Here is a 22,924-nt window from a genome sequence, read left to right on the forward strand (position 1 = left end):
TCCAGGGTGGGAGGATGTGCGATGGGTTTCCTTCAAGAGTTCTTTTAGGCTCAAAGGAAACTGACCAGTCTGTTCCCAGGGATGTTAGAGGGACAAGGGTCAGAATGCAGGGAAAATGTGGGAAGCAAAGCCTATTGAGAATGTGGTTGACACTATGGGTTATAAAGCAGAAGCCATACTCTGGTGTCACCAAAAGAAACTTTCTCACAAAATCCTTTTCTAAAAGTGTATTCGTTGGGGCCAGTGCTGTGGCCCAGCATGACACCAGCTTCCCATGTCAGAGTGCTGCTCCACTTCTGACCCAGCTCCTTGCTACCACACCTGGAAAAGCTGGCTCAAGTTACTGGGCCCTGGCCACCACTGTGGGAGACCAGGATGGACTTCAGCCTAGCCCAGATCTGGCTGTTGCAACCATTTGGAGAGTGAGCCAGCAGATGGAAGATCTCTCTTTCTCTCTCTCTCACTGTCTCTCCCTCTCTCTCTTTCACTGTCTCCCAAATAACTAAATATTAAAAAATAACCTTTTATTCCTTCACGCTGCCCTATTACTTTGTAATACATTTTATGAATATACATATATATATGTACTTTGAATACATTTTATGAATATACATATATATATATACACTTTGTACCAATGCCAAAATGTTATCTGATAAAATTGATATTTTGCTGGAAATTAAATCATAGTATGGACTTCCAGTATGAAATGATAATTGTGTATGTTTATTGAAATGATAATGAAAATTTAGAAAGCTGACAAATAGCAAAGAACCACAACATTCCAAACATAGCTTCTCACAGTTCCTGCAGTCAGTGCACAGTACATCTCTCGACTCAACAGATATTTAGCTGAAATGAGTGAAACACACAGAACTTTTCCCTGCTATTTTCTTCTCTCCTTCATAGTCTGATGTCTGAAAATGTGTAGAATTGGGGTTTTTTTCATCTTCAGGAAATTTAAGGTAAGAAACTGATATTCTGCTCTTAATTCTTTCCAAACAACTTTTTTTCTTGAATGAACTCATGACACATATATAGTTTAAAAGTTAAAAATAAAATATGTTTTATAATATGAGATTATCTACTATGAATGTTAGTATCTAGTAATTCTATAAAAAAATTTTTTAAATGCCATTTTGATTTTATTACAATTCATCTTTCTAGTCATGTAATAATTATTTGTAATTTTTTAAATCTAGCTACAGTGCATTTTCTTCTATTAATAATCAAATTTATTTTGGCGACTAATTTGGATTATTTAATAATTTCTTTCTAGGGGCTGGCACTGTGGTATAAGTGGGTAAAGCCACTGCCTGCAGCGCCAGCATCCCATTTGGGCACTGGTTCAAGTCCCAGCTGCTCCACTTCTGAGCCAGTTCCCTGCTGATGACCTGTGAAAGCATCAGAAGATGGCCCAAGTCTTGGCCCCTGCACCCATGTGGGAGACCCAGATGAAGCTCTGGATGCTGGGTGTCAACAGTGGCATAAGCACATTGATGAACTGGCTTTCCCAACAGACGTTGAACATAAGCATACTCTCTGACCTTGTAATTTCCCCTTTGTATATCTCTACCAATAAGGGCAGTAAACCCTTGGTATCCATGAGGGACCAGTTTCAAGAGTCCCTGAAGGTACCAAGCTTCATTAAGTCCTTTATATTAAATGACACAGTGTTTGCCTATAATCTACAGCATCCTCCTATATACTTGAAACCATCTCTAGATTGCTTATAATCCCTAACACAATGTGAATGCTTAATAGCTGTGATACTGTGTTTGTTTAGAGAATGATGACAAGAAAAATAAGTTTGTACACATTCAATACAGATGTTTCCAACATGGGCCTAACCACACAGTACATGAGCTGCAGCAGGTTGAATCCACAGATGCAGAATCAGTGGATATGGTGACTGACTCTAGCATGTTCCCCCAAAAATGCATACAATAACTTTCATCACAATGCTTTGCATAACGAGCCCAGGAATGACACATATGCCCACCAAAAGTGCAATAAAAAATGAAATGATGAAAGATTATTCAGAAATTAAGATGAACAAACTATAAACATAAATCTACATACACATGGTCAGCTGATCTTCAATAAGGTGCCAGGAACACCCAAGGAGAAAAGGGACAATCTCAACAACGTTGGTGGGGAAACTGGGTATCTACACGTGAAAGACGAAGCAGTGCCGCATCCAACAACACTTACAAAAGCGAATTCAAAATTGATTACAGTTAAGACCTGAAACCATGCAACTGGTAGAGGAAAATACAGAGGAAACGCCCCCTTTACACAGGCAATGATTCCTCGACTATGGCACCAAAACATAGGCAACCGAAGCACAGACAGTGGGACTGCATCGAACTCGATTGTTTCTACACAGCAAGAAAAAAAAAAAAAACAGCACCAAAAGGTAGCCAACATAATGGAAGAAAATACTTACACGGTATGTTTCCAATGAGGTGATAGCCTGAAAAATGTATAGGGAATTTAGACAACTCAATAACAAAAACATACCCAATCAAAAGTGAGAAAAGGATCCAACTAGACTTGTTTCGAGGTGGTTACTTGTTGTCTAATGGGCACAAAGCTTCCCTTTGGGAAGATGAGAAAGTTCTGGAGATGGATGGTGATGACAGTTTCACAGCACATGTATGTGCTCCATGCCACTGAATTGTGGACTAAAAGCCACAATGTGAACTAAAATGTTACATTTTGTGTTTACGTATATTTTGACACAATTAAAAGACTTTTTTAAAAGTCTGCATTCTGGCCGGTGCCTCGGCTCACTAGGCTAATCCTCCGTATGTGGTGCCAGCACCCTGGGGTTCTAGTCCCGGTTGGGTCACAGGATTCTGTCCCAGTTGCCCCTCTTCCAGTCCAGCTCTCTGCTGTGGCCCGGGAGTGCAGTGGAGGATGGCCCAAGTACTTGGGCCCTGCACCCCATGGGAGACCAGGAGAAGCACCTGGCTCCTGGCTTTAGATCAGCGCAGCATGCCAACCATAGCAGCCATTTGGGGGGGTGAACCAACAGAAGGAAGACCTTTCTCTCTGTCTCTGTCTCTCTCCCTCTCTCTGTCTAACTCTGCCTGTCAAAAAAGAAAAAAAAAAAAAAGTCTGCATTCCAGGAACCAGTGCTGTGGTACAGCAGGTTAAACTGCCACCTGCAGCGCAAACATCCTATATGGGCACCAGTTTGGGTCTCCACTACTCTGCTTTTGATCCTGTGAAAGCAGCAGAAGATGGCCCAAGTACTTGGGCCACAGGACTCACATGGGAGACCCAGATGAAGCTCCTGGCTCCTGGCTTCAGCCTGGCCCAGTCCTGATCATTGCAACCTTTTAGGGAGTGAACCTCGGATAGAAGAGTTTCTTTTCTCTTTCTTTCTTCCTTCCTTCCTTCCTTCCTTCCTTCCTTCCTTCCTTCCTTCCTTCCTTCCTTTCTTTCTTTCTTTCTTTCTTTCTCCCTCTCTCTCTCCCCCCTCCCAACTCTGCCTTTCTTTCTTTTTTTTTTTTTGACAGGCAGAGTGGACAGTGAGAGAGAGAGAGAAAGGTCTTCCTTTTGCCATTGGTTCACCCTCAATGGCCGCCACAGCTGGCGCACTGCGGCCGGCGCACCACGCTGATCCGAAGGCAGGAGCCAGGTGCTTCTCCAGGTCTCCCATGGGGTGCAGGGCCCAAGCACTTGGGCCATACTCCACTGCACTCCCTGGCCACAGCAGAGAGCTGGCCTGGAAGAGGGGCAACCGGGAAAGAATCCGGCGCCCCAACCGGGACTAGAAGCCGGTGTGCTGGCGCCGCTAGGTGGAGGATTAGCCTATTGAGCCGTGGCGCCGGCCTCTGCCTTTCAAATAAAAAAAATTTTTTTTAAAAGTATGCATTGCTTGCAAGGTCTCAGGCAATACCTTTGCTTCTGATCTTGGTACCACACTAAGTAGTGAATTGTAGTAGAGAGGAAAAGAAAGAAAGCATATGAGTTCCTTAGGAAAAGCAAGTCTCAGTTCCAATAAACTGGTAGCCAGTGCATCATATAAACTTAATGCTTTTTGCAATTGCTTCATGAAGAAATATTATCTAATAGGATAAGTAGGATTTGTAAAATAAGGCTGAGTGTGTCACTGAACATAATATAGGTATTAGCAAAGAAAATGAGGAAATCAGAAGACGTGATCATTTTAGAGCCAATAAAGTAATAGAATCTAGGTTGTACATCAAGCAGAACTTCGGCTTTGTCCTGCAAGTGCACCATTGGCTTAGTAAAGACATTTAGTTTGCCTGTTATAATTACTTACTTGGCTAACTGGCCAAAAAGATACTTTGGGAGTGGGCGTTTGGCCCATCAGTTAAGATGCCACTTGGGAGGCCCACATCCGATATCAGAGTGTGTGGGTTCAAATTCTGTTTTGGCTTCTGATTCTCGCTTCCTGCTAATGTGCACCCTGGGAGGTGATGTCACAAGTACTTAGGCTCCTCCCATCCAAAGGAGAGATCTGATTGGAGTGCCAGGCTCCTGGCTTCAGCCTGGCCTTGTCGAGGCTATTGTGGACATTTGGGGAACGAACCAGAGGATGGAAAATCAATCTCTCTCTCTCTCTCTCTCTCTCCCCCCCCCACCCCCCATCTCTTTCCTCTCTCATTCTCTGTGTTTCTGCCTTTCAAATAAAATTAAAATAAATAAACACAAAGATGTTAAAATATATTGTGTGACTAAATAATAAAAAAAGTAGGCATGGAGAACTGAAAAAGAAAAGTGTTTTCAAAAAGAGAGTTTCTCTGGCTCACTGGGTTTCCTGAGTTCCTGTTGTCCTCAAGTGCAGTATGACGTGAAGAGCACGGTGTACCTTCCTGAGAAATCATCAGTGTTGTCCTCAGAGAGCACAGAGCGATCAGAAAACAAGTTTGGCAAAGCACAGTGCCAAACGTACACTCAGCTACTGTTGAGGAGAGAAACCACCCTTGAGTTTGGTGTGAAGGGACAGCAGAGCACACACATGCCAAGGTGAGCCTTAACTGCTATGATTTCTTTTTCTGGACTTATGAGTTTTATTAAATATATAATTGTTAGTGTCTATAAATGTAAATGTAGCTATAAATGTTGTCAATCATTTTACTTTTTCTATTTTATTATCTTTCTCACACATATGACAAATTATTGGGGATGTTCTGACCAGTGACTTCTATAAAAGGGAAAATATATGAAAAGGTGGCTTTATTCGTGCCATACATTCCTTCCTGTCATGAAAAGCATTTCTGACCCACAGGGACTCATTCATTCATGGAGATCCTTACTAACTGAAAGCTGATTAACTGTTTCAGAAGCTTAGGTACTATCTAATTCATTAGCAATTTCACTCCAGAGTTTAAATCTGTATCTTATAATTGCCTCAGTATAGTGCAATATGTTATATGGCCTGAAAAAGAAACTGAGTGACAAACATCTCTACCTGCAAGTAACAAAGTGATAATTTATCAACATCATTGGGATGTCAGGATAGCTAAGACCCTGAGTAGTGTCTGATGGAAGGAAGAATACATGATGGTTAACACAGCTGTAATGATAAGTGGGTATTCAAAGTAGCCCAAATTTTTGTGACGGTTGATCCACATATGGGGGAAGTTCTAATTTATTTAATTGTCATTCATTAAAAACCCCTACTCCCTCAAGCTGTTTCTAACAGACACTACTGCATTACTTTGTTATGGAAAATCGCTGAGTATGAAGGAGCTTAAGAGCTTTCATCAGGGCAGGCATTTTGGCACAGAAGGTTAAGCTGCCATTTGGGATGCCCACATGCTATATCAGAGTGCCAGGTTCAAATCCCAGCTACTCCCCTTCCAACCAAGCTTCCTGCCCATGTAATCCGTGGAGGCAACCAGTAAAGGCTCAAGTACTTGAACCCCTGCCATGCATGTGAAGAGCTGGATTAAGTTTCAGGCTGCTGGCTTAGACCTGGTGCAGACATAACTGTCATAAGCATTTGGGGAGTGGAGCAGTAGATGGAAGAGTCTCTCTCTCTCTCTCTGTCCTCTCTCTCTCTCCATTCTGCCTTTCAAGTAAATAAACAAACTTTAAAAAATATATTTAAAAAGTTTGAACCAATTACAATCAAAACACTGGCAGAGTGGGAATGGGAATACAATTCAGTATGCCAACAAGTCATGCATTTCCCATGGAATCTGGTTTCTTTTTATTCTACTTCTAAAATGTTCATTAGCTCCAAATCTAAGTCCAGAATGAAGGAAAGAAGTTATCCATTCAATGACAAGATCTGAGCAGGAAACTAAGTAGCTGGAAATTTCAGCTGGGTTGGGAGGTGGACAGGGTGTAATTCCCAGCAGCTAGCTTTTGCAGAAGCTGTTAAGGGTGTAAGGAATGCTGTGTGCATGACAAAATTCATACAAAGATGATATATTTGTTAATATGCTATTTCAGAAGAATTAAACTGTAAACTGAATGGCAAGTTTTGAAAGCACTGAAGAGATGCAAGAAATGGATCAGAGAAATGGGTAAGATTTGTCTAAATTCTACTAAGAGTATTTTTTTAGAAAGCTTTTACTTAATGAATACAAATTTCGTAGGTACAACTTTAGGAATATAGTGGTTCTTCCCCCATACTTGCCCTCCCACCCCCACTCTCGTCCCACTTCCTAATCCCTTTCCCATCCCATTCTTCATTAAGATTCATTTTTAATTAACTTTATATACAGAAGAGCAACTCTATACTAAGTAAAGATGTCCACAATTTGTACCCACACAGACATACAGAGTATAAAGTACTGTTTAAAAACAAGTTTTGCAATTAATACTCATAGTACAACTCATTAAGGACAGAGGTCCTACATGGGGAGTAAGTGCACAGTGACTTCTGTTGTTGATTTAACAATTAACACTCTTATTTATGATGTCAGCGATCACTCAAGGTTCTTGTCATGAGCTGTCTAGGCTATGGAAGCCTTTTGAGTCCACAGACTCCATCAGTATTTAGACAGGGCCATAAGAAAAGCAAAGTCCTCTCCTCCCCTCAGAGGAAAGTACATCCTTCTTTGATGGCCACTTCTTTCCACTGGGGTCTCACAGAGATCCTTCATGTGGATGGATCATTTTTTGCCACAGTGCCTTGGCTTTCCACGCCTGAAATGTTCTCATGGGCTTTTCAGCCAGATCCGAAAGCCTTAAGGACTGATTCTGAGGTCAGAGTACTGTTTAGGGCATTTGTCATTCTTTGAGTCTGCTGTGTGGACTGCTTCTCATGTTGGAATATTCTCTCCTTTTTAATTCTATCTACTGTTATTATCAGACACTTGGTCTTATTTATATGATCCCTTTGACATTTAATCCTATCTATATGATCAATTGCACACTTAATACTATCACTTTAACATGTGAGATGGCATCAGTATCACCCAGCTTAATGGGATCTGGAGCCCCATGGCAAGTTTTTAGCTTTACCCTTAGGGGTAAGTCTGTGGGAATGTACACCGAACTGTACATCTCCTCCCTCTCATTCCCACTCTATTTTTTACTGGGATCTATTTTCAATTGGACTTAAACACCTGAAAATAATTCTGTGTTAAGTAAAGAGTTCAACCAATGGTATTAAGTAGAAAAAGAAAATAGTAAAAAAAAATAATAAGATAAGATAATAAACTGTTCCTCGACAGGCAAAACAAGGGCTGCTCAAGTCATTGCTTCTTATGGTGTCAATTTCACCTCTACAGGTTTCCTTTTAGGTGCTCTGTTATTTGTCAGAGATCAGGGAGAACATATGGTATTTGTCCCTTTGGGGTTGGTTTATTTCACTCAGGATGATGTTTTCCAGATTCATTCATTTTATTGAAAATGATAGGATTTTTTACTGCTGTATAGTATTCCATAGAAACATATCCCATAATTTCTTTATCCAGTCTTCTGTTGACAAGCATTTAGATTGATTCCATGTCTTAGCTATTGTGAATTGAGCTGCAATAAACACGGAGGTGCAGATAACTCTTTTATTTGTGGATTTCATTTCCCTTGGGTAAATTCCGAGGAGTAGGATGGCTGGGTCATATGGTAGGACTATATTCATATTTCTGAGTTATCTCCAAATTGTCTTCCATAGTGGTTTTACCAGTTTGCATTCCCACCAACAGTGGATTAGGGAACCTTTTTCCTCACATCCTCGCTAGCATTTGTTGTTTGTTGATTACTGTATGAAAGCCATTCTAACCGGGGTGAGGTGAAGCCTCATTGTGGTAAGAGTATTCTTCTACACCTTCAAATACAGCTTATCATTTTCACAGCTACAGTAAAAATGTCTAGAACTTTTTCCAAAACTAGTAATTCTGTTTGCATTTCCCTAAACTTTAGCATAATCTATGCTTTGAATGGTTAAGGGTGACTTTAGAATGTATTCTAGCAAAAGGACTTACTAATTTAGTGCTTCACAGCTCTCTCCTGAATTTCTTGTCACTTACTAGGCTATAGAGGAAAGATGCCTCCATTTTTTATTTCAGTTCTCTATGGAGCCTTCATTCCATCTGGGTACATTTAATAAAAGAAAATATTGCATTCTGATTCTTTGGTCACTGAGTAGATATCTGAATGTATTGGCTATAAAACAAGGGAGAACCCCTCTAGCTCAAGTGATTCATTAACACAGAAAATAGCCACAGAGGGTGAGCCTTCCATGCCACTTCCTTGGAGGTCTGGAACCATTAAGGCTAAAGCAAATTCCCCTTGGGAACATTTTTTTAAGTTTTATAGTGTATTTATTACTTTTAATTTTTAAATTTTATTTTAATGGACAAATTATAACTGTATTTTATTATGGGTTACACAGTAATGCTATGATACACAAAGGTACTTCAATAAAGTTGTGAAAAATTAAACAATAAGTATAGGGCCAGGTATGACTCAGCAGTGAAGATGCTGCTTGGAATCCCACACCCCATATCGGAGTGACTGAGTTCAAGTCTTGAGTCCACTTCCAATTCCAACTTCCTCCTGAACGTGCACCCAGGGAGGCAGTAGGTGACGGCCCTGGTACTTGGGTCCCTGAGACCCACATGGGAGACCTGAATTGAGTTCCAGGCTCCTGGCTTCAGCCTTTTCCAGTTGAGGTTATTCTAGGCATTTGGCGAGTGAATCAGTTAATGGAAGTTCTCTCTGTGTCTGTCTCTCTGTGTCTTTCAAATAAAAATTTTAAATATGCATATTTTAAAGAAGATAAATTTATTACAGTGCAAAAACAAACTGGAAATCCATGCACTTATTCATGCTATGCATTTTCCTTGAATTTTTTTAAAGATACCCTCATTTTGTATAGTGTAGGATGATGGAACCAAGCTAACTAACACGCCCATCACCTTAAATACTTATCATTAATATTCATTCCAACTGCAACATTGCACCTTTGGCCAGTGTCTTCCTATTCCCCTCACTCCCCAGGCTCATGGAAGCATCATTCTACTCTCTGATTCTCTTAAGTTGACTGTTTTAGGTTACACATAGAAGTGAGGACATGAGGCTTTTGTGCCTCACTTAGATCACTCAGCATAACAGTCTTCAGGCTCACCTATGTTGTCACAAATGACAGAACCTCCATCTTTGTGTGTGTGTGTGTGTGTTGAACTTTTTTTTTTATTTAGTAAATATAAATTTCCAAAGTACAGCTTATGGATTACAATGGCTCCCCCCCCATAATTTCCCTCCCACTCGCACCCCTCCCATCTCCTGCTCCCTCTCCCATTCCATTCACATCAAGATTCATTTTCAATTATCTTTATATACAGAAGATCTATTTAGTATATATTAAGTAAAGATTTTATCAGTTTGCACCCACACAGAAACAATAAGTGTAAAATACTGTTTCAGTACTAGTTATAGCATTACTTCAGATTGGACAACACATTAAGGACAGATCCCACATGAGAAGTAAGTACACAGTGACTCCTGTTGTTGACTTAACAATTTGACACTCTTGTTTATGGCGTCAGTAATCTCCCTAGGCTCTAGTCATGAGTTGCCAAGGCTATGGAAGCCTTTTGAGTTCACCGACTTTGATCTTATTCCAACAGGGTCATAGTCAAAGTGGAAGTTCTCTCCTCCCTTCAGAGAAAGGTACCTCCTTCTTTGATGGCCCCGTTCTTTCCACTGGGATCTCACTCGCAGAGATCTTTCATTTAGGTTTTTTATGTTTTTGTGTTTGTTTGTTTGTTTTGCCAGAGTGTCTTGGCTTTCCATGCCTAAAATACTCTCATGGGCTCTTCAGCCATATCCGAATGCCTTAAGGACCGATTCTGAGGCCAGAGTGCTGTTTAGGACATCTGCCATTCTATGAGTCTGCTGTGTATCCTGCTTCCCATGATGAATCGTTCTCTCCCTTTTTGATTCTATCAGTTAGTATTAGCAGACACTAGTCTTGTTTGTGTGATCCCTTTGACTCTTAGACCTATCAGTGTGATCAATTGTGAACTGAAATTGATCACTTGGACTAGTGAGATGGCATTGGTACATGCCACTTTGATGGGATTGTATTGGAATCCCCTGGCATGTTTCTAACTCCACCATTTGGGGCAAGTCCGATTGAGCATGTCCCAAATTGTACATCTCCTCCCTCTCTTATTTCCACCCTTATATTTAACAGGGATCACTTTTCAGTTAAAATTTAAACACCTAAGAATAATTGTATATTAATTATAGAGTTCAACAAATAGTACTAGAACAAAACAAAATAATACTAAAATGGATAAAGTATTACATTGTATATCAACAGTCAGGACAAGAGCTGATCAAGTCACTGTTTCTCATAGTGTCCATTTCACTTCAACAGGTTTCCTTTTTTGTGGTTGGTTAGTTGTCACCAATAAGGGAGAACATATAATATTTGTCCCTTTGGGACTGGCTTAATTCACTCAGCATGATGTTTTCCAGATTCCTCCATCTTGTTGCAAATGACCGGATTTCATTGTTTTTGACTGCTGTATAGTATTCTATAGAGTACATGTCCCATAATTTCTTTATCCAGTCTACTGTTGATGGGCATTTGGGTTGGTTCCAGGTCTTAGCTATTGTGAATTGAGCTACAATAAACATTAATGTGCAGACAGCTTTTTTGTTTGCCAATTTAATTTCCTTTGGGTAAATTCCAAAGAGTGGGATGGCTGGGTTGTATGGTAGGGTTATATTCAGGTTTCCGAGGAATCTCCAGACTGACTTCCATAGTGGCTTAACCAGTTTGCATTCCCACCAACAGTGGGTTAGTGTCCCTTTTTCCCCACATCCTCTCCAGCATCTATTGTTGGTAGATTTCTGAATGTGAGCCATTCTCATCGGGGTGAGGTGAAACCTCATTGTGGTTTTGATTTGCATTTCCCTGATTGCTAGTGATCTTGAACATTTTTCATGTGTCTGTTGGCCATTTGGATTTCCTCTTTTGAAAAATGTCTATTGAGGTCCTTGACCCATCTCTTCAGTGGGTTGTTTGTTTTAATGTTGTGGAGTTTCTTGATTTCTTTGTAGATTCTGGTTATCAACCCTTTATCTGTTGAGTAGTTTGCAAATATTTTTTTCCCATTCTGTCGGTTGCCTCTTCACTCTCCTGTTTCTTTTGCAGTACAGAAACTTCTCAATTAGATGCCATCCCAATAGTTAATTTTGGCTTTGACTGCCTGCACCTCCAGGGTCTTTTCCAGGAAGTCTTTGCTGGTACCTATATCTTGCAGGGTTTCTCCAATGCTCTCTAATAATTTGATGTTAAAGAACTCTACTAAGAGACTATTGGAACTCATAGAAGAGTTTGTCAAAGTAGCAGGATATAAAATCAATGCACAAAAATCAACAGCCTTTGTATACACAGGCAATGCCACAGCTGAGGAAGAACTTCTAAGATCAATCCCATTCACAATAGCTACAAAAACAATCAAATACCTTGGAATAAACTTAACCAAGGACGTTAAAGATCTCTACGATGAAAATTACAAAACCTTAAAGAAAGAAATAGAAGAGGATACCAAAAAATGGAAAAATCTTCTATGCTCATGGATTAGAAGAATCAATATCATTAAAATGTCCATTCTCCCAAAAGCAATTTACAGATTCAATGCAATACCAATCAAAATACTTAAGACCTTCTTCTCAGATCTGGAAAAAATAATGCTGAAATTCATATGGAGACACAGGAGACCTCAAATAGCTAAAGCAATCTTGTACAACAAAAACAAAGCTGGAGGTATCACAATACCAGATTTCAGGACATACTACAGGGCAGTTGTTATCAAAACAGCATGGTACTGGTACAGAAACAGATGGATAGACCAATGGAACAGAATAGAAACACCAGAAATCAATCGAAACATCTACAGCCAACTTATATTTGATCAAGGATCTAAAACCAATCCCTGGAGTAAGGACAGTCTATTCAATAAATGGTGCTGGAAAAATTGGATTTCCACGTGCAGAATCATGAAGCAAGACCCCTACCTTTCACCTTACACAAAAATTCACTCAACATGGATTAAAGACTTAAATCTACGACTTGACACCATCAAATTATTAGAACCTCCATCTTTTTAAGGGCTGCACAGTATTTACATTGGGTATATAAAGCACATTTCTTCTTACCCATTCATCTGTTGATGAACCCTTAGGTTGACTCCATATCGACATGTTGCGAATATGCTGCAGTGAGTACATGAGTGCAGATATCTTTTTGGCAAGCTGAATTTGACTTACTTGGGTATATATCCCAAAAGCTAGATCACACAATGATCCTATTTTTAGTTTTCTCAGGAATTTCCATAGTATTTTTCAAAATGGTCGAACTCAGGGCCGGCGCCGCGGCTCACTAGGCTAATCCTCCGCCTTACGGCGCCAGCACACCAGGTTCTAGTCCCGGTCGGGGAGCCGTATTCTGTCCCGGTTGCCCCTCTTCCAGGCCAGCTCTCTGCTGTGGCCAGGGAGTGCAGTGGAGGATGGCCCAAGTGCTTGGGCCCTGTACCCCATGGGAGACCAGGAGAAGTACCTGGCTCCTGCCATCGGATCAGCGCGGTGCGCCGGCCGCAGCGCGCCGGCCGTGGCGGCCATTGGAGGGTGAACCAACGGCAAAAGGAAGACCTTTCTCTCTGTCTCTCTCTCTCTCTCACTGTCCACTCTGCCTGTCAAAAAATAAAAAAAATTTTAAAATTAAAAAAAAAAAAACAAAAATGGTCGAACTCATGGCTCTTCTCAAAACCACACAAGATAACAATGCTGAGAATATTACAAAAACCAAGAGAATTGGATTCCACACCCAATATATTTCCTTTAATATTCTGATGTTGTTATTATTTTCCCAAAGTAAATTCTCCCTCAAGTTTTGGCCAGACTTTCTGAACTTTTCTTCAAAAATTCAAAATAGTTTCTCTAAATTCTGTGCCCTAGAATGCTGTGTAGGGGGTGGTGAGAGGACAGACTGATTTCAGGTTACATTTGTGAATGTAAGCATTATCTGTGAGGCAAATACAGCATGTCTCCAGCATATATTTCACAGGCAGCTTTATAACTGGATAATAATGGTTCAAGGTCTGGAGTCAGACTCAAGTTCCAGCACTAGCTACCTATGCGAGGCTGTTTTCTCATCTTCCTCACCTTTCAAATGGTCACAACACCAGCATGGCCAGCCTCACTGGGGTCAACGTGATAACAGCACTGGCTGATACTGGTTAAGAGGCCAGTAGGAAGACAACAGCAGATTGCAACATCTCTGCACTACCACACAGGACACTGACATGGAGAGGCGACCTCATGAGGACCTGAGACAGCTACACCTAATTTCTTTTGGATGACTGTAAACTGGAAAGGATGGGAGAAAGCATTGTGAGAGAAAACAGCTCCAGGCATTGGCAACCGCAGTTGGATAAACCCTCTAAAGCACTGTATGACACAGGTCTTGGGTCTGGCCTTGAAAAATGGGGATTTTACTTGGGGGAGGAAATTCATTTGAAGCTGGGGGCAGATTTTGGGCTTGTCTGGTTTTTATTAATCAAATGGAAGTGCTGGGCTAGTCAACGCCAGTTTGCAAACCAGCCCTGGGCGTACTAGACCTGGGAGCTGGGCCCCTGGGTTTCCACTGCGTCAGTTTGCTGGCCCCAGGCTCCACCCCTCCACTGTTGCTGGACAACACTTGGTGGCAGGGAGCGTGGCCTGAGATCAGTGCAGGGCGCCCACCTGCCCGCATGTTGCTCTCACACTAGTGGAAAAGAGCCATGGAAGACCCAAGCTCCCTTCCAGAGCTTTCCATGAAAGTCAGGGGGAAGACAGAAATGGTTGTCCCCTGGGTCTTGAAAAATTAAAATCTGCATTTGGGGGTGAGGAAAGAGATTATGGGACTTTTAAAAGAACTTTTTGTGTGTATGCGTCACCCTAGAGTGAATTGGGCTGTACGCAAGTAAATTATTAACCTGATTCAGTTGCTTGTCGGTTATCAAAACTGTCAGAACAGGATGTTACAAAACTGGAGATGAATAGATGGAAATTTGTCCTCTTGTGATATCTTCATAGGAAAAAAAAAAAAAACTGCTACCCTTCAATCTTTCAGGTGTGTGTGTGTGTTGGATGGAGAAATTTCCAAGGAAATCAATGGTTAAGATTTACAAACTTTCATTTGGATCTCCATACACTATAAGCTAAGAAGTGACATTTCCAAATTGGGGACAAAATTCAAGGTATATTTATTTATTTGATGCATCCTTAACAGATTCATTTACTAATGCTCTGGAGCATTTCATGACAAAAGGTTAAAAACCTTAATCCACTACTTCATACCTTTAAGAATGACGATGAGAGTGAGAGAGAGAGGGAGGGCAAATAAGTGTTGGTGAAGATGTGAAGAAACAGGAACTCTTGTGCACTGTTGGGTGAGAATTGAAAATGGTGCATTCTCAGAAAATTCTGAATAAATACTCTGAATAAATACTCCAGATAATTGGAAACAAAAAGTCACCCTCACTTGCACACCTGTAATAACAGCTGCATTATTAAAGATAGCCAAGGCCGGCGCCGCAGCTCACTAGGCTAATCCTCTGCCTTGCGGCGCCGGCACACCAAGTTCTAGTCCCGGTCGGGGTGCCGGATTCTGTCCCGGTTGCCCCTCTTCCAGGCCAGCTCTCTGCTATGGCCAGGGAGTGCAGTGGAGGATGGCCCAGGTACTTGGGCCCTGCACCCCATGGGAGACCAGGAGAAGTACCTGGCTCCTGCCATCAGATCAGCACAGTGCGCTGGCTGCAGCGCGCCAGCCGCGGCGGCCATTGGGGGGTGAACCAACGGCAAAGGAAGACCTTTCTCTCTGTCTGTCTCTCTCACTGTCCACTCTGCCTGTCAAAAAATAAAAATAAAAAAAATTTAAAAAAAGATAGCCAAAATGTGGTATCAGTCCTAGTGTGTGTGGACTGATGAATGCATACAGAAAACATGGCAAACACATCTCCTAGAATAGTGCTCAGCCATAAAGAGGAGGGAAATTCTCACACACACTACAACATGGATGAACAGAGCAGATGTTACGCCAAGAAAATAATACAAGGATGAACCTGAAGACATTAGGCCAATCAAATACTGTCTGGCTCCCCCTCTGTGAGATACCTGGAGTAGTCAGACTCATAGAGATAAAAATTAAAATAGTGGTTGCCAGAGGCTGGTGGGAGGAGCAAATGAGGAACTGTTGTTTGATGAGTATAGAGCTTCAGGTTTTGCAAGACGAGGAGAGCTTTATGGATGAATGGTGGTGAGGGCACCACAACACACATGAATGCACTTGTTTAGCTGATTGGACATTTAAAAAAAGTTAAGAGGGCAGGCCAGCACCGTGGCTCACTAGGCTAATCTCCACCTGCGGTGCCAGCACCCCGGGTTCTAGTCCCGGTCCGGGCACCGGATTCTGTCCCGGTCGCTCCTCTTCCTGTCCAGCTCTCTGCTGTGGCCCAGGAAGGCAGTGGAGGATGGCCCAAACCCGCATGGGAGACCAGGAGAAGCACCTGGCTCCTGCCTTTGGATCATCGCGGTGCGCCGCCCGGCTGGTATTGCGGGGTGAACCAACGGAAAAGGAAGACCTTTCTCTCTGTCTCTCTCTCACACTGTCCACTCTGCCTGTAAAAAAAAAATTAATTAATTAAAAAAAGTAGTTAAGAGGGCAAACTCTGTGTTATGTGTGTTTTGTCACAGTGTTTAAAAACTCCATTCCAGATGGATGTCATCACTTGCTACCCAAATAAACTTAGAGACAGCAAGCGACAACTTATTCTCCCAGTGATTATTCTAAATTTTTGTACTGTTAATCATCAAATTTGTTTCAAAAATTTCAGTGTTGGTATAAATTTGCTGCCAGGAGTGATAGCTGACAGCTTTGCAGATCATTAACTTGGAAATGTTGAAGTTATACTCACATTGTAATTTTTTCCTCTTAAACATTTATTTTCCAGAACACCACAAGAACAATTGTCTAACGTCAGAAAACAAGCTGTTGGATGTGTTGAGATAGTAAGTGTACCCAGTTAGAAAATCTCTCTGTCAGAAAATTCTATGGAATTACCAGTAGTACATAGAGTAACTGTGTTTATTGGATAGTTTACATGCATCATTTGAGGGAAAGGAAATTAAAAAAAATTCATTGACATGTAATTTCCAGTAGGATAAAAGCTCAAAAGTTTCATAATGAGATAAAGAAAAAAGTAGCACAACACCCATACAATTATCAGTTTAAACAAAAGTGTGTGTATTATGTATAATTGTTACTAGAGGTTATTTCTGAGTGGTGGGGGATTATGAATGACTTTTGCTATCTGTGTTTGTGTTTCATTATTTTCCAATGCTTCTACACTGATAGGTGTTGCTGTTCCTATTTTAAAAGTGTTATAATCTTTTTGAAATAGAAAGTAATTAAATATTTTGTAAAGTCTAAGTATCATAAAATGTGTCAGCCACTTCTTTGAGATTATATTCAAGAAATATTTTCATTTAAAAAAAATTGAGGCAGACAGCAACCCCACTCACTGATTCACTTCCTAAATGCCCCCCAAAACCCAGGCCAGGCTCTCGAAGCCAAGAGCTGAGGACTCAATCTTTGTCTCAGAAGCCAACTACCTGAGCCATCACCACTGCCTCCCCGAATCCCCCATAGCAGGAAGCTCCTAGGAAACTGAGCCGTACATCAAAGCCAGGCATTCAAGCGTGGGCGCAGGCATCCTAACCACTGTCATAACCAACTGCATACCCCAAGGAACATTGTCATAGATGTGCTTCCAGACATCAGCTTTGCCAACTCTGGTCTCTGTCAGTGTCATGTCATTAGAAGTATCACGTCATTAGAAGGGCCTGTGCTGTGGCACAACGGGTAAAGCCACTGCCTGCAGTGCCAGCATCCCATAGGGGCACTGGTTCAAGTCCCCACTGCCTCAATTCTGATCCAGCTCTCTGCTATGGCCTGGGAAAGCAGTGGAAGATGGCCCAAGTTCTCAGGCCCCTGAACCCACATGGGAAACCCAGAACCTGGCTTCGGAAGGGCGCAGCTCCAGCCATTGCAGCCAACTGGGGAGTGAACTAGTGGATGGAAGACCTCTCTCTCTCTCTCTCTCTCTCTTTCTCTGCCTCTCCTTCTCTCTCTGTGTAACTCTTTCAAATAAATAAATAAATCTTTTAAAAAATTAAAAAGTGCACGTGAAATAGCACTTGTTTTCTCAAAAGCCAACTTTTACCAAAAACAAAAGCCTGGGAAGTATAGAACATGACAGAAGTTATCAAGGAGATTTATTCTGGGGCATGGGAGAGATTCCTTCTCTTCTGCAGTGCTGACGACAATGCTGGGGAAGTTACTCTCTGAATGTCTAGTAGCTTTTGCAGGAATGAATGGAAAAGCATGAAATGTTTAGCTTTCCGGTGTTTCTTATTCCAGATAGTCCTGCAAATATTACAGATTCTTACTTATAGGATAGAAATTGTTCTGGATAGAAAAAAATCCGAGGAACTTAAAATTTAAGAATCTAAAATGTACAATTCACTGTACTTTTACTAGTTGGTTAACTGTTCACTGCACTTAGTTGGCACATCGCTATGATGTGAGCTTAGAGTTCATAGTTTGCAGATGCACTTTCCATAAACTAAGACCTTGTCACTGCAGTTGTTTAAATATTTATTTATTTATTTATTTATTTGACAGGTAGAGTTATAGACAGTGAGAGAGAGAGACAGAGAGAAAGGTCTTCCTTTTTCCGTTGGTTCACTCCCCAAATGGATGCTACTATGGCCGGTACTGTGCTGATCCGAAGCCAGGAGCCAGGTGCTTCTTCCTGGTCTCCCATGCGGGTGCAGGGCCCAAGGACTTGGGCCATCCTCTACTGCACTCCCGGGCCACAGCAGAGAGCTGGACTGGAAGAGGAGCAACCGAGACTAGAATTGGCACCCATATGGGATGCCGGCACCGCAGGCAGAGGATTAACCAAGTGAGCCACGGCGCTGGCCCCAGTTGTTTAAATATCTTAACTTCCTCCAGAATCAACCAAGGGGAGCAAAGTTTCTGATTCTTGCCCGCCTCTTATCTGATGCGTGTCACCTCCTACAATTCATATGATGTAGACGCTTGGTTTTCTGAATTTCTTCTTCAAAGCAGATTGTAAATCCTTAAGATTCAGTGTTTACTTATTCTTTTTTACTTAATATATAAAAAAAAATCCATGATTTTATACATCTATTTAATCTCTTAATTTGGAAAGTACTCTACGACTCAAGCTGTGGGTTGTGTTTTGCTTGTTTTATAGCCTTAACTAATGCTCCCATGCCTTGTGTTCCTTAGTTCCGCTTTGCTGATGGGCTGGACATCACCCTCATGATCCTGGGGGCACTCGCATCATTGGTCAACGGGGCCTGTCTTCCTCTGATGTCGCTGGTTTTAGGAGAAGTGAGTGATCACCTTGTTAGTGGATGTCTAGTCCAAACCAATGCAAGTGAGTTCAAGATTTGTTTCTGTATTGCTAGGGACTTAAATGCATTGTATAAAACCATTAAACCTTGAATTCATACTGAAGCTTATTATATCATAAAATAATATGCATATAATATGCATTTAAGTCTCTTTTTAAAACATTAAAAGAGCTGTTTTAAAACAAAATCTGTATTAATCAGGGTTTTCAAGAGAAACAGAACCAATTGTGTGTGTGTGTGTGTGTGTATGTAGAATGATAAAGACAGATTTATTTTAAAGAATTGGTTCACATGAATATGGAGTTCAGAATATACAGGGCAGGGGCCGGTGCTATGGGGCAGCAGGTTAAGTTGCAGCCTCTGGCACCGGCATATGGGCAGCAGTTCGAGTCCTGGCTGCTCCACTTCCAATCCAGCTCTCTGCTATGGCCTGGGAAAAGTAGCGGAGGATAGCCCAGGTCCTTGGGCCCCTCCACCCACGTGGGAGACCAGGAAGAAGCTCCTGGCTCCTGGCTTTGGCATGGCCAGCCTCGATCGTTGCAGCCAATTAGGGAGTGGCCCAGCAGGTGCAGGATCTCTCTTTCTGTCTCTCCTCTCTTTCTCTGGCTCTGCTTTCAAATAAATACATAAATCCTGAAAGAAAGAGAGAAAGAAGGGAGGGAGGGAGAGTACGCAGAACAGATTGGAGACAATCTTGCAGTTCAAGTGCAAAGTCTGCTTGCTAATGATCAGTAAGAATCCTGTGAGATAAAGTTTAGCTCAGTCTGTCTCTCTAGGAATTCAAATAATTTACTGTTACAAGTGATTATATAAACACTTAATCAAACCCTTGGGCCTTCCTAGGCCACGTAGCTATAAGGTACCGCTCCAAAGGAAAAATCAAAAAATTAAGAATGGCTATGTCTTCTGGCTTACTAGATGCTTGGAGCTTCTTTAACAGAGAGAGAACACAATGAAGCAAGCAGGCAGGAAGTCGCATGCAGGAAAGGACAGTCACAGAGACAAATACCCTGAAGGAAGACGAGTGGAGGAACTGGCATCAGTGTGCAGTGAAGTGCTGCCACATTACCCGTGTGTGTAGGCACCCTTCTTTGCATTCAGCGTTTGTCCTTTAAGGAGACATTATTCTTTATGTGGAAATACACTGATTTCCCAATGCACTAACATGTGAGTGTCCACTCTTTATTTAGTGGATGTTCTCAACATGAGTAATTGCCTGATAATGTATTTTTTCCCCAAATTCCATGCGAGGAAGTAAAAACCTGGACTGTCTTTTACACACTAGTGTAGCTCTCTACCATGTACTTCCATCACTGCCCTATTCAACTTGAATACTAAGCTATACCAACTTGGTTTCACCCAAAGGCTTTTAAGTGTTCCAGTGTTCTTTGAGAGAAATAAACCCATTGCTTCCATCTCTCTACATCCTTCTATCTGGTGGTCTCCTGTCTAAACAGAAAATTTTTATGTAAGTATAGTTAATGAAAAGAAATATTACTTATATAATGTATAACTATTTTCATTGTATATCAATAATATAATATTGAATTGAAAATAATATAATATTCAAATTAACGATAATAACTTAAAATTTTTATTTTAGTGAAAAAGCTAAATATATAAGCTAATTTGTTGTTAAATAGATCCACCAATTCACTGAATGCATATTCACTGCTTGCCAGCTATGAATGAATGAATGAATGAATGATAAACCTAAAGCATTCTGTTGAGGACTATTCCTTTTTTAGATCTATTCTGTAACTCATTGCCTTACTACTTAACATAGGACAGGAGTGCATACCTGCTGTGATGTATTTTATCAGATATGCTGAACATATATAAATTTGTGTGATGAAGCTTTAGATAAACTCATGGATAGCAGTGATATTTTAAAACACATTATTAAAAGAGAAGCAGGGCTATTCATTTGAACATAGATTTTTCTGGAGAATAATATGAAAGTACTGCAAAAGTTTATGGAAAAAATTGAATTGAAAGATAAGTTTATTTTGGTGCAAAAATGAAATCTATGCAATTTTTTCATAATAAGTACTTTGAGGACCTCCTGGAAAGCTGTTGACCCTGCCAATAAAAGTATGAATAATAACTGCCCATTGGCTGAGACCATTTTTGTGCCAGCACTGTAGTTTTGCAACTATTGCTTCTATAAATATCATCTCCAAAATGAGACTATGGTATGTTTATAGAAATATAGGCACCATGTTTGGAAGGAGTGCTACTCTCTTTATTAGTTCAGTTAAACTTCATTAAAACTGTTTACTAGGTTTTACTACCTTTGCTCCTGCCAGGTCAATTCTGCTATTTTTGGAATAAGCTGCTTTAGAATTTTTCCCTCCCACAGTTCTATAAATAGAATAGGGGAAATGCTTGCACATAAATGAAGATCGAAGGCTTTATTCTAAGTGATGATGTTAGGGCAATGTAAGCAACGAAGGGTCATCATAACTACACATCATTGCAAATATTGATTATAGGGGTTTAAAGAAGAAAATCATGAAATGGTCTTACGTGCTGGTGAAATCAGGACCTTAGTCTACCAGTAAATGCACAATGTATTTCTCACTAGAAGATGTATAGCAAAATTTACTTGGAAAGTGTATAAACCAAGCATTAAACACTGTTGTATTATATTGCTATCCTAGTCTTAGCCAAGATATTTTAATGAATTTCCTTTCCATTTTTTTCCATGGCTACTTTTAGAGCTTCACGTGCTCTTTTTTTTCTTGGACTTTCTAAGCCATTCCCTTAGGTGACTCAATTAATTCTAAATACATGATCTCAGGCAGCAAGAGGCATTCTAAACGCAATGCTTTCCTAACTGTTGCCACATCAGACATGCCCCCAAACAATTTTTTCTGAGTATAAGCTATGGTTGATGTTTGCTTGTATTTTTTCACATTACATGAATATTTCTTAAGAGTGGAGATAATTATTTCAAGTTCCAGATTGAAGAATAGAAAACCAGATGATTGTAAGCCTCTGTACGGACATTGAGTCCATTTTCTTAATAATGCATTGTGTTTGCTTTGGAAGTCTACCTGTGAAACAGTAAGGCCAAGTATTAATTAATTTCTTTTATAAATTAAAAAACTTATTTTTACAGCAAATTATCAGAACTGTACTAAGTCTCAAGAGAAGCTGAATGAAGATATGATTGTGTAAGTCCAAATGAAATATCAATATCAAATGCATTACATGCTGCTGTATTCAATACTTATAAGAAAAAACAACTAAAAATTTTATCAGATTATTAATAGTAAATGTAAGTGATCAAAGCAAAAATGTCTACTTCTTTAATTAGGTGCATAAAATATAGTTAGTTCATAATTGTTTCTTGTATTTGTATAGGTTGTATGCTTTGAGCTGTATTTGACAAAATTTTCCTCCATAGAAAAGTGAGGATTTACATTTTAATTTTTTTATTTAATTAATTTTTAAGAGGCAGAGAGAATTCCCATCTGCTGCTTCACTCCCCAAATGCCTTTGTGGGTCAGGGTCAGGATTGGCCCAGGCCAAAGCCAGAGGTCTCCCATGTGGGGGCAGGGGCCCAACTACTTGGGCCATGGTACTTGGAGATACTACCTCCAAGATGTGCATTAGAATAAAGGTGGATTTGGGAGCAAAACCAGGACTCTACCGCAGGCCTTGTGATATGGGATGTGAGTGTTCCAGATGGCATCTAATTGCTGCACCAAATGCCTGTCCCAGAATTTGCATTTTATACGAATTTGACCTCCTAGAATTGAAGGTATACAACTTAGCAAAGTTTTTAAAATTATTTCCTCCAAGCTTTATAGAAAATGCCATCTCTATAAATGTTAAAAATAAAAATTAAAAAATGTTAAAAATAAATAAATGTTATCAGATGAAAATTTTAAGGTTTTATTCAGACTAATTTTGGAGACTCATTGTTCAATCTATATATTAGTCAGCTTTTTTTACTTAACTAAAATACCTGAGAGGAATT

The 22,924-nt window shown here is 40.5% G+C and overlaps 1 protein-coding gene across 1 annotated transcript in view; it reads left to right on the forward strand.

Annotated features, from left to right (window-relative positions):
• Positions 1-4,834: 4,834 nt before the first annotated feature.
• Positions 4,835-22,924, forward strand: part of ABCB5 (ATP binding cassette subfamily B member 5) — a 122,065-nt gene continuing 103,975 nt past the window's right edge. Inside the window, exons 1-5 of the mRNA XM_051852797.2 lie at positions 4,835-5,004; positions 6,439-6,512; positions 16,443-16,500; positions 18,809-18,959; positions 22,061-22,115. Of these exons, the coding sequence (XP_051708757.2) occupies positions 6,460-6,512; positions 16,443-16,500; positions 18,809-18,959; positions 22,061-22,115 (317 nt within the window). The 5' untranslated portion in view covers positions 4,835-5,004; positions 6,439-6,459. The remainder of the gene's footprint in view (positions 5,005-6,438; positions 6,513-16,442; positions 16,501-18,808; positions 18,960-22,060; positions 22,116-22,924) is intronic.

Source organism: Oryctolagus cuniculus, chromosome 16, assembly GCF_964237555.1.
Source record: "Oryctolagus cuniculus chromosome 16, mOryCun1.1, whole genome shotgun sequence".
NCBI classification, from domain to species: Eukaryota; Metazoa; Chordata; class Mammalia; order Lagomorpha; family Leporidae; genus Oryctolagus; species Oryctolagus cuniculus.